Source organism: Polyodon spathula, chromosome 1, assembly GCF_017654505.1.
Source record: "Polyodon spathula isolate WHYD16114869_AA chromosome 1, ASM1765450v1, whole genome shotgun sequence".
Classification (NCBI taxonomy): domain Eukaryota; kingdom Metazoa; phylum Chordata; class Actinopteri; order Acipenseriformes; family Polyodontidae; genus Polyodon; species Polyodon spathula.
Genome location: NC_054534.1, coordinates 78,805,657 through 78,819,856, shown reverse-complemented (window position 1 = coordinate 78,819,856; position 14,200 = coordinate 78,805,657). Strand labels below are relative to the sequence as shown.

Genomic DNA, 14,200 nt, shown 5'->3' with positions numbered 1-14,200 from the left:
TGTAGAAGTAGAAAAAAAATGAAAATGAATCGACATTTAAAACAAGCAAAAAAAAGTGTTGTGGTTTTCACATCATCAGTTGTGAACCGAAGTGATGGACTTCAAGTCTTTACTCCCGTAAATAGGTAAGCTTCTCAGCTTATACAAAACCAACATACAAAAATATTTGTTTTACATAACATTTGGTGGGTTTTCATCCCAGCATTACAAGGCAGCAAACAACAATGTAGGTTTTACATAACTTTAGAGAAAATAACTTGTAAAGTTAAAGAAATCTCTTTGTGTACTTCTGCTGTGGCCCAATTTGCAGCTATTTAAATTTTTTATTGTTTGGGGGTATCGTGCAGATCATGCTTTTGCCCTTTTTTTTTTTGCAAATTTTTTTTTTAATTTGCTTAAATTGTGGCAAAGTGTTAAGCTGAGGCATCAATGGCTAAATTGCAAAGCCAAGCTAGTTCAACTTCCTTCGCGCAAGTGTGAAAAAAATATTATTCTTTTTTTTTTGTTTTGTCTTGTTAAGGTGTAAAGTACAGCTGGTAAAGTTCAAAATTTAAAAATAAACAGTGAAGGTATGTGCGGGTTGCAATTGTAGAAAAAGCAAGGGACTTCGTACTTCGTGTTTGTTATAGGACGTATTTATGTTGCAGTTAGCATTTTTACAATAGTTTTCCACAATAAATGGATGCGTTAAATAGGTGCTTTCCTTGGTATTTAGAATATCATCAAATACCTTTAGAGACAGGTGTTCTATATGCACACACTTTTGTCCTCTTAATGAGATTCAAACCATTTCTACTCGTGATGGGATTGACTAGACTGAGATCAAGGAAAACCTGTCTGTGGGGCCTTCTTTATCAAATGACGATGATGCAATAGAGCAATGCCTTTAATCAGGATACCCCTATCAACTAAGTTTTGCAGTATTAAACACAGTCGCAAAGATTACTTTTAAAGTTTTTTCACAGAGAAGTCTTGACAAATATACCCAGATGCTCACATTTGCATAACTGCACACTTGTGTTCTGGTCACTGATTATATTTTTAAGACATGTTCTTCCCTACCTTTGCAGAAGAATGCGAGATAAAAGCTTGAATGTATTTTTAAAATGAATTTTATATTTACCTTGCGTAATGGTTTGAGCTTTGTCTCCATTATGAAGTCGTATTTGCACAGCTCACAGCAGCGGGTGTCTGAGCTCTTGATCCACTGGTGCAGGCAGGCCTGGTGCACAAAGTGCAGGGTCCCTGTACAGTGGCATGGCGTGATAAGGGGGCTCTCATTGTCTCCCTCGCAGTGACAGATCCTGACAGAACACACAACACCATAAACCGTTGAGCAAGCACAATACCGTTCCTTAACACCAAGCATGACTTATCCTGCAAAAGTGAAATGCTTTTCACATTTTAATATAGCCTGTTTAGCCTACATATGGTCTCGTCATTATAAGAGTAGTATTCAAACTACACAGCCTACAGTGGACCCTGCTAAAGAAGCTGGGCTGGAGCACAATCAGTATATTAAGTTCTAGTCAGAGACATGCATTGACATCTGAGTGACAAGCCATGGGGGATATTTTAGCGTATCACTATTTCAACTGATCATCTTCATCATGAATCAGACCTGAATACCAAACCAGTGAGTTAAGTTATTTTCTGACTGGCAATCTTCAGTTCCCTGAATGGAAGTATGAATCACATACCTTTATTTTTAGTGTAACCCTCTCCTTCTTTTGTACACCTGCACTCCTTCAAGATTCATCAAGTTACCTTTGTTTTTTTTTTATTTATTTTGTTTTTTTAATGATTCATAGACATTGTGGAATTAATGCAGTCACTTTGACTGAAAAGGTTTCTGTTGCTACTGCTGTGTATACACATACAGTATCATGTTAACAGCTTTTAATAGTTCTAATGATAATGGTATAATTATAGTTTTATAATAATGCTTTGATTTTAAAGAATACAGTGTATTTTCAGTAATCTACCTGGTAAAGTAAATGTACCTCAGTACACATTTTGATTACAAGGTTAATACACCATTGAAAACAATTGTGTGTTTTATATATACACACACATCGGTAAACAAAACACTGAGAATAAAATGATATGATCTTCATAGTTGTAATGCATGTAATGCACACCTTCTGCTCAGCGGTATGGAAAGTAAACCAACCTGCAAGCTTCTTCTAAATCATCATTCCAGTCATCATCTACTGATGGACGACAGGCTTCACCATTCTGGAAGGTGCTAGAGCAAGCAGGATACTTTTTCTCAGGCATGGCAAGGGTTTCACCACCCGAGTCTGTCTTCTCATAGGTGTTTGTGATGGCTTCTTCTTCTTCGGCCACAAATGATGTGTCTGGATGCTTAACTGTTTTAGTTTTGCTCTTGATGTTCTCTTCTTTCTGCTCCAAAGGCCCTTGGGCCTCCTGAGAAGACAAAAAAGTTGAGTGGCTTGTTTCCTTCTTCTTGGAAGTTTTCCTCCTATGGATCTTCATAGTCTGCTTTTCCAAATTCTGAGCTAAATTGTTCTCTTTCTTTTCACTTTCTTCAGAACCCAGCAAGTCCATCTCTATAGCATTGCGGTCTTGCTGCTGCTTGCTAAACTGATTGTGTCTTCTGATTTTCTTTGGGGCTTTGACTCTCCCCCGGCTCCAGCTTCTCGCTTGCCTCCACTGGTCGTCTTCTGAAGATGTGTCAGAATCAGGGTGGAACCCGTTCCCTCTTTGTCGGTGGTATTCTCTACGTGACTTGGAGAACTTCTCACTGCATTCCTTTTGGGCCTCAATGAACTCACAGTTCTGACTGTTCTCCTTGTTTCTCCTAAGCCTTTGTTTGACCTGTTTCTTACCAGTATCCCTACTTGTATTTGTCAGCACCATAACAGGGGTGTACTGCTCACACTCATTGTCTTGAACCTCAGGAAGAGTGTCAGGTCTTAGCAGAGCAGCAGTAGCAGCATGCAAAAATGGAAAATGGAGAGTGGAAAACAGAAAGTGGTGTGAAAGCGTGACAGACATGGCCAAACAGATAAGAAAATAATAATAAATGCTGAGATTAATTGTGTATGCATTATATTGTAGGTATCAAATGGTTATTTTTTGGCAACAAGTGAATACTTTCTTTAAATATGTATTCAAACTCTTTTACATTTTTATTGCCAGCCAACTGATACCATGACATTGTGTGTCTGTTGAATCAATAATACATTTTGGTTTATATAAATCATGCACGGAAATCTACTTAACTTACTGGCATTGTGTTGTGTCTGTAGTTATCTACATGTATGTAGAAGCAGCTGCCTGTGATTCTGGATGGCCTTGTGCAGAGCCATATGTTGCATAAGTATAAAAAAAAAACGTATATCTGGAAAGGTACACCCCCCACCTACCCACTGGACATGTTTGGTCACTGAACTTAAACTCAGGACTATGTATGGGCAAACAAATTAATGTTGTGAGGATGAGTTCTTGTTATACAATATAGAATATTCTTTATATATATATATCTATATATATATATATATATATATATATATATATATATATATATATATATATTTGTATATTAAAGCACAAAATGTCATAGCTACATTGCTTTACTATTTAAAAAGGGGTGGGTCGGTTTGCATCCATTGTATAAATTACTATTGTATAAATCTCCTGTGTCTATCAGTTGGGAACCATTCAGATCCCCCTGAAAAAAAAAAAAAAACATATTCTCTCTCCTCTGCTGATGACCTCCATTCAGCATTGATGAGAAAACTTCAAAAATCAACCCCCACCACCTTATAAGTAAAGCTAGGACAGTGGAAAACCCTAACGATCCTCTTAGAAATAAAATGTGCTTTTAAAATGGCCACCAGCTGTTATGAAATCTGGGCCTTTATGGGGATGTGTAGTTTGTAGCCCAGTCTGTAAGTAAACATTGTGTAAAAGGAACAGGGGAAAGATGTAAGCACAGCATAAATATTTGGCACAGACATAGTAATGCAGAATGATGATACAGAAGACAAGGCCAACAGGCAAGCGAATACATGAACTAGAATAGAACTGATTTATTTTCCTTCACATACCTGCATATATCCTGAGCAGAAGGGGAAACAGATGTCCATGATTCACTTCTAGGAGCTGTTCCTGTTGTAGGACTGCTTGCCTGCAAAGACCATTCATACAACTTTACCTTTTTCTTAAAGAAGGGCATATTGGGTATATCTTTATGTTGCTACTGCATTTCCACTGTGTTTAAATCTTCCATAGCCATGACCCAACAGCACACACTCGTTTCAGTAAATGAAAGAAAATACCTTTTAAAAAGATTACTAATAGTGAAACTAGTTTCAGGAAGTCTCAAGTGAAATAGTTGTATACTTAACCCTTAAGGCAGCAATGCTTTAGATGCTGTTAATACTGAATATGTAGATTTTTTTCTCTGTTTGATATAAATGCTATTAATTGGTATTTTACATTAACGCATATGCAAATTGTGATTCTTTTGAAGTTGTATATTAGGGAGAACTATCAGGAATGGATTGTAACAATCCTGATCCCTATAGAAACATGTAGCCAATCAATGTGGTAATTGGTTATACTATTCCCTGTCTTTTGAGCACCATTTTTCATCTATCAACTATATGTAATCTTTTGGGGGGTGTCCATTGGGGGTGTTTTATTATTGGGTTGCAGAGGGCACATGCGTTGAGCAAGGGGCTGACCATGTAAGTGGAAGGAGTTTAGGATATGAGTATGTGGCAGTGCGATTGCCCTGCACAGTGGTAAATTAGTGTTGGTGTGGTTTATATGTGGGAATGGGTTTATTTTGTGACGTTTTGGAACTTGATTAGTTTGATTGTATTATTGTTTACAGACGGTCGCTCGATTGAGATTTGCTGCCTGCTATGCTTGATTGAGGAAGGGCAGCAAGTGATTGGCTGTGCTGGTCCTCAATCAGCAGGTGGGCGGGTCTCGACCGAGTGTCCGTCAGTTTAAAAACATCTGCGGGAGATTGCTCGGGGCTGCTGCAAGGCCTGCCGTTTTCACGGCACCTTTTGAGTTATAGTTTGGGGTATTGTGTTTTATTTTGCACTTTTTTTGTACGGTTTACTGTATTTGTCCTCTGTGCGTTACCATCGCTGGTAACGTCACATGACCGCCTTTATTTTACTTTCGTTTTCTGTTTTTGTTGATAAATCCTGCGCGCCTGTGCCGGCTTTTCAACACCACCTCTGTCTCTCTGTATGCTTGAACAGCGGCTACCCACACGCGTGACTCGAGGAAGACCCTGTCACAGAGTAATACTTCAGTCTAGGAGGAACTAAAAAAAGTAATTAAGCATGGTCATCGAACTGTATTACACAGCCGGAGGGCGGGCGCGGAACCCAGGATCTCTCGTACTGAAGCATAGCTGGCTTTTTTGTACAGCTGTATCGGCGCTATGCTTTAGTGCGAGAAGTTCCGGGTCTGCGTTCAATTTAAGAATTAATCTTTTATGCAGGACTCTGTCAAAAGCTTTCTGGAAATCTAAATAAACCATGCCAAATGCTTTGCAATTATCCATTGTCAATTTTGCATCCTCAAATAAATCAAGCAGGTTAGTTCTCCTTTTCTTAAAACTATGATGATGCTAATTTTCACAGTGTTGCATTTGTTTAATATATTTCATGCTACACTTCCTTCTGGTTTGCATGTGTTTTGCAACAATTGCGACAGACGCAACACTTTAGTACATCTACTCTTAGTCTTTTTTTAACTTAAGAAGGTTAATATATCAAATCTTGATTGAGTCACTGTGATGGTATTGCAGGAGCATTACAAATTGATTTTTTTGGTGATAAATTTGGAGTTTGCAAGTCATCTTCACTGACAATCAAACCATCACTGTTACACCCAGTGTAACTAACTAAAAAGTAAGGACATGCATGAATCATTGATTCTGTAGTACTGTAGAAGAGAAGCATGAATGTTAATGATAACAAATAATAGCTCTAGTCTGTACTTGTCAAAGAAGTTATTTGTTGTGAAAGCAGGTAATTCATTGTAATGTCTACCCTCTATAATTGCTAGAAGACCATGTGTGACACAAAGGAATTAAAACATATTCTTCAATTTTACCATTCTCTTTGAACTGATACATTTCTAAGAACGTTTTCTTTTCAGCAGTAAGATTGAATGGACTTTTGAGTCAAGTTGTTCACTCATCTTTGCCCATGGTGATACAATATAGTACACAAAATATAAGACAGATCTATTTTACCAACATCCACTGCCTGCAATAAAAAAAATACATTTCTTTACACGCCCTTCAACCTTTTACTAATTTAAAGAAGTGCACAGAAAAGGAGTTTTTTTTTTCTACATACAACAGCCTACTATAAATGCCAGTGCGTGATCTAAGGCTTATGCTTTGTGATTTCAATTACCAGTAAGCACTCAGATCTTCAGTAACCATAGATCTACACAGCACATGAAGCAATAGTCTTTTATTTATTTACTGTAAACCCTGTTATTCATTTTAGCTAATGCTGATTATTTAAAGGGTTTCTCATATGCTCTACAACATCGCTAAAAATAGTGTTATTTTGAGTTTCCCAAGGCCATACATATTAGAATACATATTATTTGCAAGGTACAGTACATTAAAGATCATTTCGAAGACACAATAATAAAGATTAGGGTACTTTAAACAGCAGGCCCACAACACAAGGACTTCATATTCCAGACAATACAGATAATTCCTCACGGCCCTCTTTGTACTATCACAGCTTGGTAAAACAGTGCAGAAGGGCACAGTATTTGAAGTGAACGTGAACTGAATCATGTTCCTTTTTTTTTTTTTTTTTTTTAAAGACCTTACAACTTCTACACAAACTCTTGTAATTGTATTGGCTGTCTTCAGTTCAGTTTTGTTATTGCTGATTAATTGAAATCCTTCAAAGCAGTCTGCATGCTGTCCTACGATCAATTAGTTCTTACAAACCGGATACGCATCAATGGACCAAATAGCCGCTTTCTGTATTTCAGTATTTTTACACAAGGCAACACATTTATTGAGTAACAAACGTCTCCTAGCTACTGTCCTGTAGGCTGCTTCTCATATTACCTTATTCTTTTAAATCATTAAGCTACTTCGGAAGGCATAAAACATAAATGAGAAATTACTGGAAGTATGGATCTACTCAAGTATTTAAGAGCTTACTTTCAACACTATTGTACTGTACATGTTTAATGAGTATTTCCAAAGCATTAAAGTTATTAGATTTTAACAAATTTGGCTGATACATAATATAATGACACAGTAGTATTTTGTGCCTAGGGTGTTTATCATAGTAGATACAAGTACTGTATTTTCAGGGTCATGTAAAAAAAAAAAAAAAAAAAAAAAAACATAATATATGAATGTTGTTTAGTGCCTGAATGTTTAAGTGTACTTGTTTTAGAATGCATCGTTTTATCTATAAGTTAATGTGATAAAGTATTTTTGTATATTTAGATTTGTATACCAAGGCATAAAGCAAAACATGGTCGTAAAAAGAGCTAAATTGTAAGGGGGTGTTTCGATTAATCTAAACAGTGGCAAATCAAAATGAGGCCACTGGTTTGAGAAACAAGGTCCTGTTTTAATTATTTAAACAAAAGCAGTGTTTAAATCTGCCAATTTTAGATTAATTGAAATAAATGTCATGTACGGAATTATCCATTGTTTTACTGTTGGCTTTTTTGAAGTCCAGTATTTTCTCTTTTGATTCAATTTAATGAGCCACAACACTAGTTTATGCCCTGAGTTATAAGTAATAGGACCCTTCTATTTGTGTTCTTTGCTGACAATAGGCAATACAGAAGTTAATGGGTAAAAGAAAACATCCCTCAGACTTACAGCGTTAAAGTGAAAATTGTCTGGAAAACAAAAATGTCAACCGCAGAACAATAAGAATTAGAGAATGCTGTTATTGAGGTTAGAATATGTTAATAAAGTGAATAAACCTTTAAGGCACCAACGGGTTTGTGGTTTAAATGAGATTTAATATAAAGCATGATTGCAACAGAGTTAGTGGATAATTATTTATATCAATGCCATTATACTAGCAAGTGTAAAAGACAAACAAAAAGCTTCAAGCAGTGAATACAGAGCGAATATTTATTTTACCGAATCTCATGTTGGAATCCAGTGACAGTTTAACAAAGCAATGCATGTTGTGTTACTAAACAGATTCCAAGCTTGATCAGAGGAAAGTAATTCTACAGTACCAGCAGTTTATGGGTTTAAACATGTTTTATCATCCATATGTTTCACCTAGGTTTACAGAATACTCCATGAAAGTTGAGTGCTGTGTTTACCCTCATGAGGGAATGAAATATCCCCTATATCTTTACTTACTTTGGAGATGTTACTGGATCGGCTTGCTGAGCGCCCTGGTGATTTGTCATTCTGAAAAAAATAAAATAAGATGAATCTTCATAATCTATTGTTTGTAAGCAGTTACAATAGCAAAGGCCTAAACAAGCTTTTAGATTTGCTAATTGAAACCTATACCTATTCCATAGGTTTTAGAGTGTTCCTTTGCAGTCACCAAAGATGTCTATAGTTGCCATTAAAAGCTATTCATTGTTCAATATCCATTTTCAGTGTATTCATTCAATTCTTGTAATCCTATATTTTGTGATCGAAATTACCTAAAACAAACAAACAAAAAAGAAAAACAAAACCAAAAAAAAAAACAGATTTTGTAATCGTGATTATTTGTAATCTGGATAAATGTAATCCAGCAGTGACATTTTCTAAAAAGTGGATCAAAACGATCCAGATAAATGTAATCTCGATCACAAAATATAGGACAATAAAATCCGGGTCATTGCATAATTCATATTACAAGTTTTGAAAAACCGGCCCCCGAAGATTAATTTAATACCTCTACTTCTTCTAGAGATGAAGTATTTAGTGATGTGGAATTAGGGGCAGTGCTAATCTGGATTGCTAGTCATAATGGCAGTATGATCTAAGGTGCTGTATAACACTCTTATAAAACTGTTACAGAATTGGCCTGCAAATGGAGTGGACTTTTAAACACGGCCAATCGACTTTTAAACACAATCAACATCATATCTGTTGTCAACTCTCCAACATACAACATTGTAATTCTCTGAAACACAGCACCAGTCCACTGAAATTTAATTCTCACTTTTTGTCAACAACAATTAACATACCACAGTATTCAGGTATTATGGAGTTAATGTATTCAAAGTAATAGATTTCCAGCTGTCACTTCTCATCATATTTTGTAACAAGAAGGATTTTATTAAGCTTCTTTCACGGTATGACCTTTTTCTAATTCAAATTAATCCTATTACTGCACTTTCAAATATAAGGACCTATATAAAAGGACACCTGTCCTGAAATCAGTCAGTATATGTTTTCATGTAATGTGTGATTATGCTCAGCTGTGGAGATGAATAAATGATAACCACAGATGTTTACAGAGTAAACAACAAGACATGACTTCACTGTACTAGAAAATAATACGTGTTGTGCCTTTTTGTTCCGTATACTACTGTAGCCTTTGTGCAGGTGACTTTCTGTACTTACAGATGTCACTCTTTAGAGTTTTAAATGTATCAAGAGAGCCGCTTATCCATTATGATGAAACTTGCTTAGGGCATCCTTTATCAAAAGAGGCGGCTTATAATCGGATATACGGATGAACCAGTCCATCAGTCCATATGTTTACATGTGCAGTAATTATCTGAATATAACATACACCCTGCGTATAACACACATGGGTTACTTGCCTTAATCAATCAATCAATCTTTGTTTTATGTAGCGCTTTTCATAGTGTAACACAATCACAAAGCGCTTTACAAGATGCAGTTAATACAAGAAAGTCAATAATACTTCAAATACAGAGAAATGCAGAGATGACGCATAATGCACACATCTTGCATAATGCATACACATCTTGTATAAAATGCACCTGAAATATACAGTCCTATTAAAAACATCATAGTAAGCTATAGAAATTGCAACTGACTTGATAACCCATTCCACACACTCACCACTGTTTATGCTAAAATGATCTCATATCCTTTGTCTCCACAGAATTTCCAACTGTGTTCTCTAGTCACAATCCCTCGGTGCACTTGAAATAGTGTCTATTATTAACATTGTTAGCTCTTTTAAGGATTTAAAAAACTTTTGTTCCCTTAAAAGGTACATAAAGACCTTTTTATTTAATTGTGTTACATGTTCCCATGTGTTGCTACAACTGTTTACGTAAGGTGTGTGTATTGTTTTAATTATTATTTTTTTTTACATTGTGACCACTTTTTTAAACTTTTAAATTGCATTCCCTGCCTCAAGATGGCGTCACATGTACCTGCAAAGACCTCTCAGAACTACATTTCCCAGCATCCTCCTGCTCATTAGTAAAAATCCATTTGAGTTACATATGTGAGCAGGAGGACAATGGGAAATGTAGATCTGAGAGGTCCGTGCAGGTACATGGGCAGCCATCTTAAGTCAGGGAATGCAATTTAAAAGTTTAAAAAAGTGGTCACAATGTAAAAAAAAAAATTAAAACAATACACACACCTTACATAAACAGTTGTAGCAACACATGGGAACATGTAAAACAATAAAATAAAAAAAAGGTCTTATGTACCCTTTAACTCTTCTTTATTCCAAGCTAAATATGGTAATCTACATCCTCCTAGTACACGTTTCATACCTGGGATTAGCATGGGTGTATATGAGTCATATGAAGCTTGTTTAATGAAACAAAAAAGGATTTTATCTCAATCAAATTTGCCTTTGGTCTTTCTAAATGACTGCCAGTGCAGTGTGTTCATTATTCCTCACAGTAACCCACTGTAACAGAATAGGGATCTTGAAAGAGGAAGTGTTAACAGTTCCCACTAGGCTTTGTTTAAAGTTAAAATGAATGTGTCATAGTGACAGGAATAAGCAGAAACAGAGAATCAGCTGTAAATGAAATGTTATTTTAGAAAATTGAAAAGGGTCACATCACAGACCCTGTTTGTGGATCAAATAAAAAAGTAGCACACACTTGCAGGGAAAAACAATTTGACACAACATTAATAATTATGGGACAGTTTTTTTTTTCCCCCATTAGCTATGAGACATGAAACCAAAAACCTGTGTATAATATGCGTTTTTGTCAGATTCAAAAGTGGGACCTCAAACTTAAAATTGCTGACATCATAAGCTTAACCAAAAATCTGTTTAATGTGTATGTCTAATAATTAAAGAGATACGGCAGGGTTGTTTATTGTGTTTTTGTTTCCTTCCTGAGCTTTCATATTAATCATAGTAAGCAAATAGTTCAACTAACCAAATCATATGTATGCTTCCCTTTTTTTTCAACGTTATTTTCACAAAAGGTAGTAATGTATGAGATCGACAATTAAGATCTACAAATTCACCGGGATTTGAAAAGGATGAATACAGCTGGAGGGTAATGTGCAAACTCTGCCAATAACTCTTCCTTCAGACAATTAAACTTAATTCCCACACGGAACAAAACATTGTAACGCATAAAGTTTGGTCCCCTGCCAATAACCCCTTTTTTTTATAGGTACTTGCAATGGTAAACTTTTTGTATGTCCAGAGAGTTATACACATGTCAGGGACCCTAGTATATATATATATATATATATATATATATATATATATATATATAAAATATATATAAATAAATAATATATATATATATATATATATATATATATATATATATATATATATATATATATATATATATATATATATATATATATAGGCCTTATTTATTATAGCCTAATTTAACAACATAAATAAGATTATGGTAATAATGAGTAATACACAACTTTATTTATGTTGTTTTATATTATTATTTTTTTTAACAACTTTTAATGTTAGTCCACATAAACACATGCAAATAATGGTTATTTTATTTATGCCTACTTGGCAGAAATTAAATAACAAAATCATAATTGAATAAAAATAAAACTTTTCATAATAGGATATGTGTTTTGACATCTTCTTCATCTTTCGATGGTCGGGAGTCCAGCATCTCAGACGAGCTTTAAGTAGACGTATTTGAAGGTGTATACGTATGCTTTTTTAAAAATTTTTATTAAAGCCATACCACTAAATATGTGTTTTCCTTTTTGTTGGCATGAATACAAAACTTAAATATGTAAATATTATAACATTCGATTTTGATATATAGTTTGTGTTTGCTATGACAATTCAAACAAAATATTGATGTTGTGTGATCATTTAAAAGATACATCCACCTCTAGAGTAGGATCACAACAATCCTGGTATTTTGGATGATAGTAATCGTGATCTCCTCAATTGCAGCATTTAATCGTGATTAAAAGTGCGATCAGATTACCAAAATGAAATCCGGATCACAGTAATCCTGATTGCATTTGGATGTTTTGAAAAACCCAATTGCATAATAGAATCCAGATCAGATGCGGAAAACCGATTGCCAACATTTTTTAAAACCGGCCTCTGGTTAAGATATGCATACTAACAATCTGAAAACTCTACACTCCTTATATAATAAGCCTTTGCACTGCTTTCACTTCCCCTAGAATACTTTTTAATATCTTGAATTGGGGCCATTCCTACACAAGAAAGTGGATTAGTTATATGTATTTGTAGTGTCTCTGTGTTTACAAACTAAAAACTTGACACAAAAATGTTAATGTATAATATAATTATTCTAACAACATTGGTCTATTTAGAACCACCAGTGAAGTTATAACTGGCATCACTGATACATTTAATTGACACATTTCAACATAGACGATTGCTCAAAGGAGCACATGGCATTCTGTATCTATTAATTAATATCCATATTGGCATGTGGATGATCCATGAAAATGGATGATGCTCAATTTTACAACTGGGTGTAAAAAGGAATTGACTCCAGCACTATGATTTACTGATAGGTAATACTGTGGGAAAATAATGATATTTTGACACACACACACACACATATATATATATATATATATATATATATATATATATATATATATATATATATATATATACAGTTGTAGTCAAAAGTTTACAAACCTCCAATGGAAATTTATAATTTCTAGAATTTTTTTTAAAACAAATAATTATAGAAAAAATGTTTTATAGCAAAAGTTTTACTTTCATGGATGAGGTAAAAAAAAAAAAGTAACAAGAAATAGAAGTCTGCAATTATTTATTTATGGAATTTTTTTTGCAAAACTTCTACTTCATTCTACTTCAAAAGTATTCATACCCTGAAAAGAAAAATTTAATTAACAACTAGTTGAGGCATCTTTAGCAATAATAACCTCTTTTAAATGATTAGGATATTTGTCAATGCGCTTTTGGTGTGATCCTTTTGTGATTTTTGACCATTCTTCAAAGCAAAATTGTTCCAATTCATTTAAATTCCGAAGACTTCTCTTGTGCGCAGCCTTCTTGAACTCATACCAAAGATCAAGACTTTGACTAGGCCATTCGAACCTTGATTTTATTCTTCTTTAACCTTTCTGATGTAGATTTTAATGTGTGCTTTGGATCTTTGTCATGTTGAAATGTCCAGTTGTGCTTTAAACCAAGTTTTGTAGCAGAGAGTTTCAGATGATTGGCCAATGTCTTTTGGTATGGAACTAAAGTTCCTGTGCCATTAGAGGAGAAACAGCCCCATAGAAGAATATTACCACCTCCATGCTTTACAGTAGGTATGGTGTTCTTTTCTCTGTTCGCCTCACCAGATATTCTCCAAACATAATGACTAGAAGTATGACCAAACAGCTCGATTTAAATAATTTTCTGCCTGAGGTCTTCAGATAGCTCTTTACTTTTCCCCATATTGACTTATTGGTAATGACAGCAATCATCCTGTGCCTAATGCTTTTATACTCTCTAAGAATGTTCACCTACAATCCAGCATTTTGTAGACTTTTATAGAACTAGGTTCTGTAATACTAGGTACTGTATTTACAGTATAATTGTAAATCTCAAAAAACTATTCACTTCTAAATCTTTGTAGTCATTTTTGTATTACTTTAGTATAAATACATGTTAATTTGGATTCATATGTTGTTTTTTTCGGACTTTATGTGAACGAAAAGACACACGTTTGCCCATTTTCCCATTGGAAATAGTGATATTTTGAAATATCACTGTCCTGGTCACAAAAGCAAAGTTTG

At 34.7% G+C, this 14,200-nt stretch overlaps 1 protein-coding gene across 1 annotated transcript in view; it reads right to left on the bottom strand.

The window, feature by feature from the left end:
- Positions 1–14,200, bottom strand: part of LOC121322847 (E3 ubiquitin-protein ligase MARCHF1-like) — a 29,632-nt gene that overhangs the window by 9,578 nt on the left and 5,854 nt on the right. Inside the window, exons 2-4 of the mRNA XM_041263257.1 lie at positions 8,375–8,425; positions 4,077–4,156; positions 1,124–1,304 (exon numbers count right to left, since the gene is read on the bottom strand). Of these exons, the coding sequence (XP_041119191.1) occupies positions 1,124–1,304; positions 4,077–4,156; positions 8,375–8,425 (312 nt within the window). The remainder of the gene's footprint in view (positions 1–1,123; positions 1,305–4,076; positions 4,157–8,374; positions 8,426–14,200) is intronic.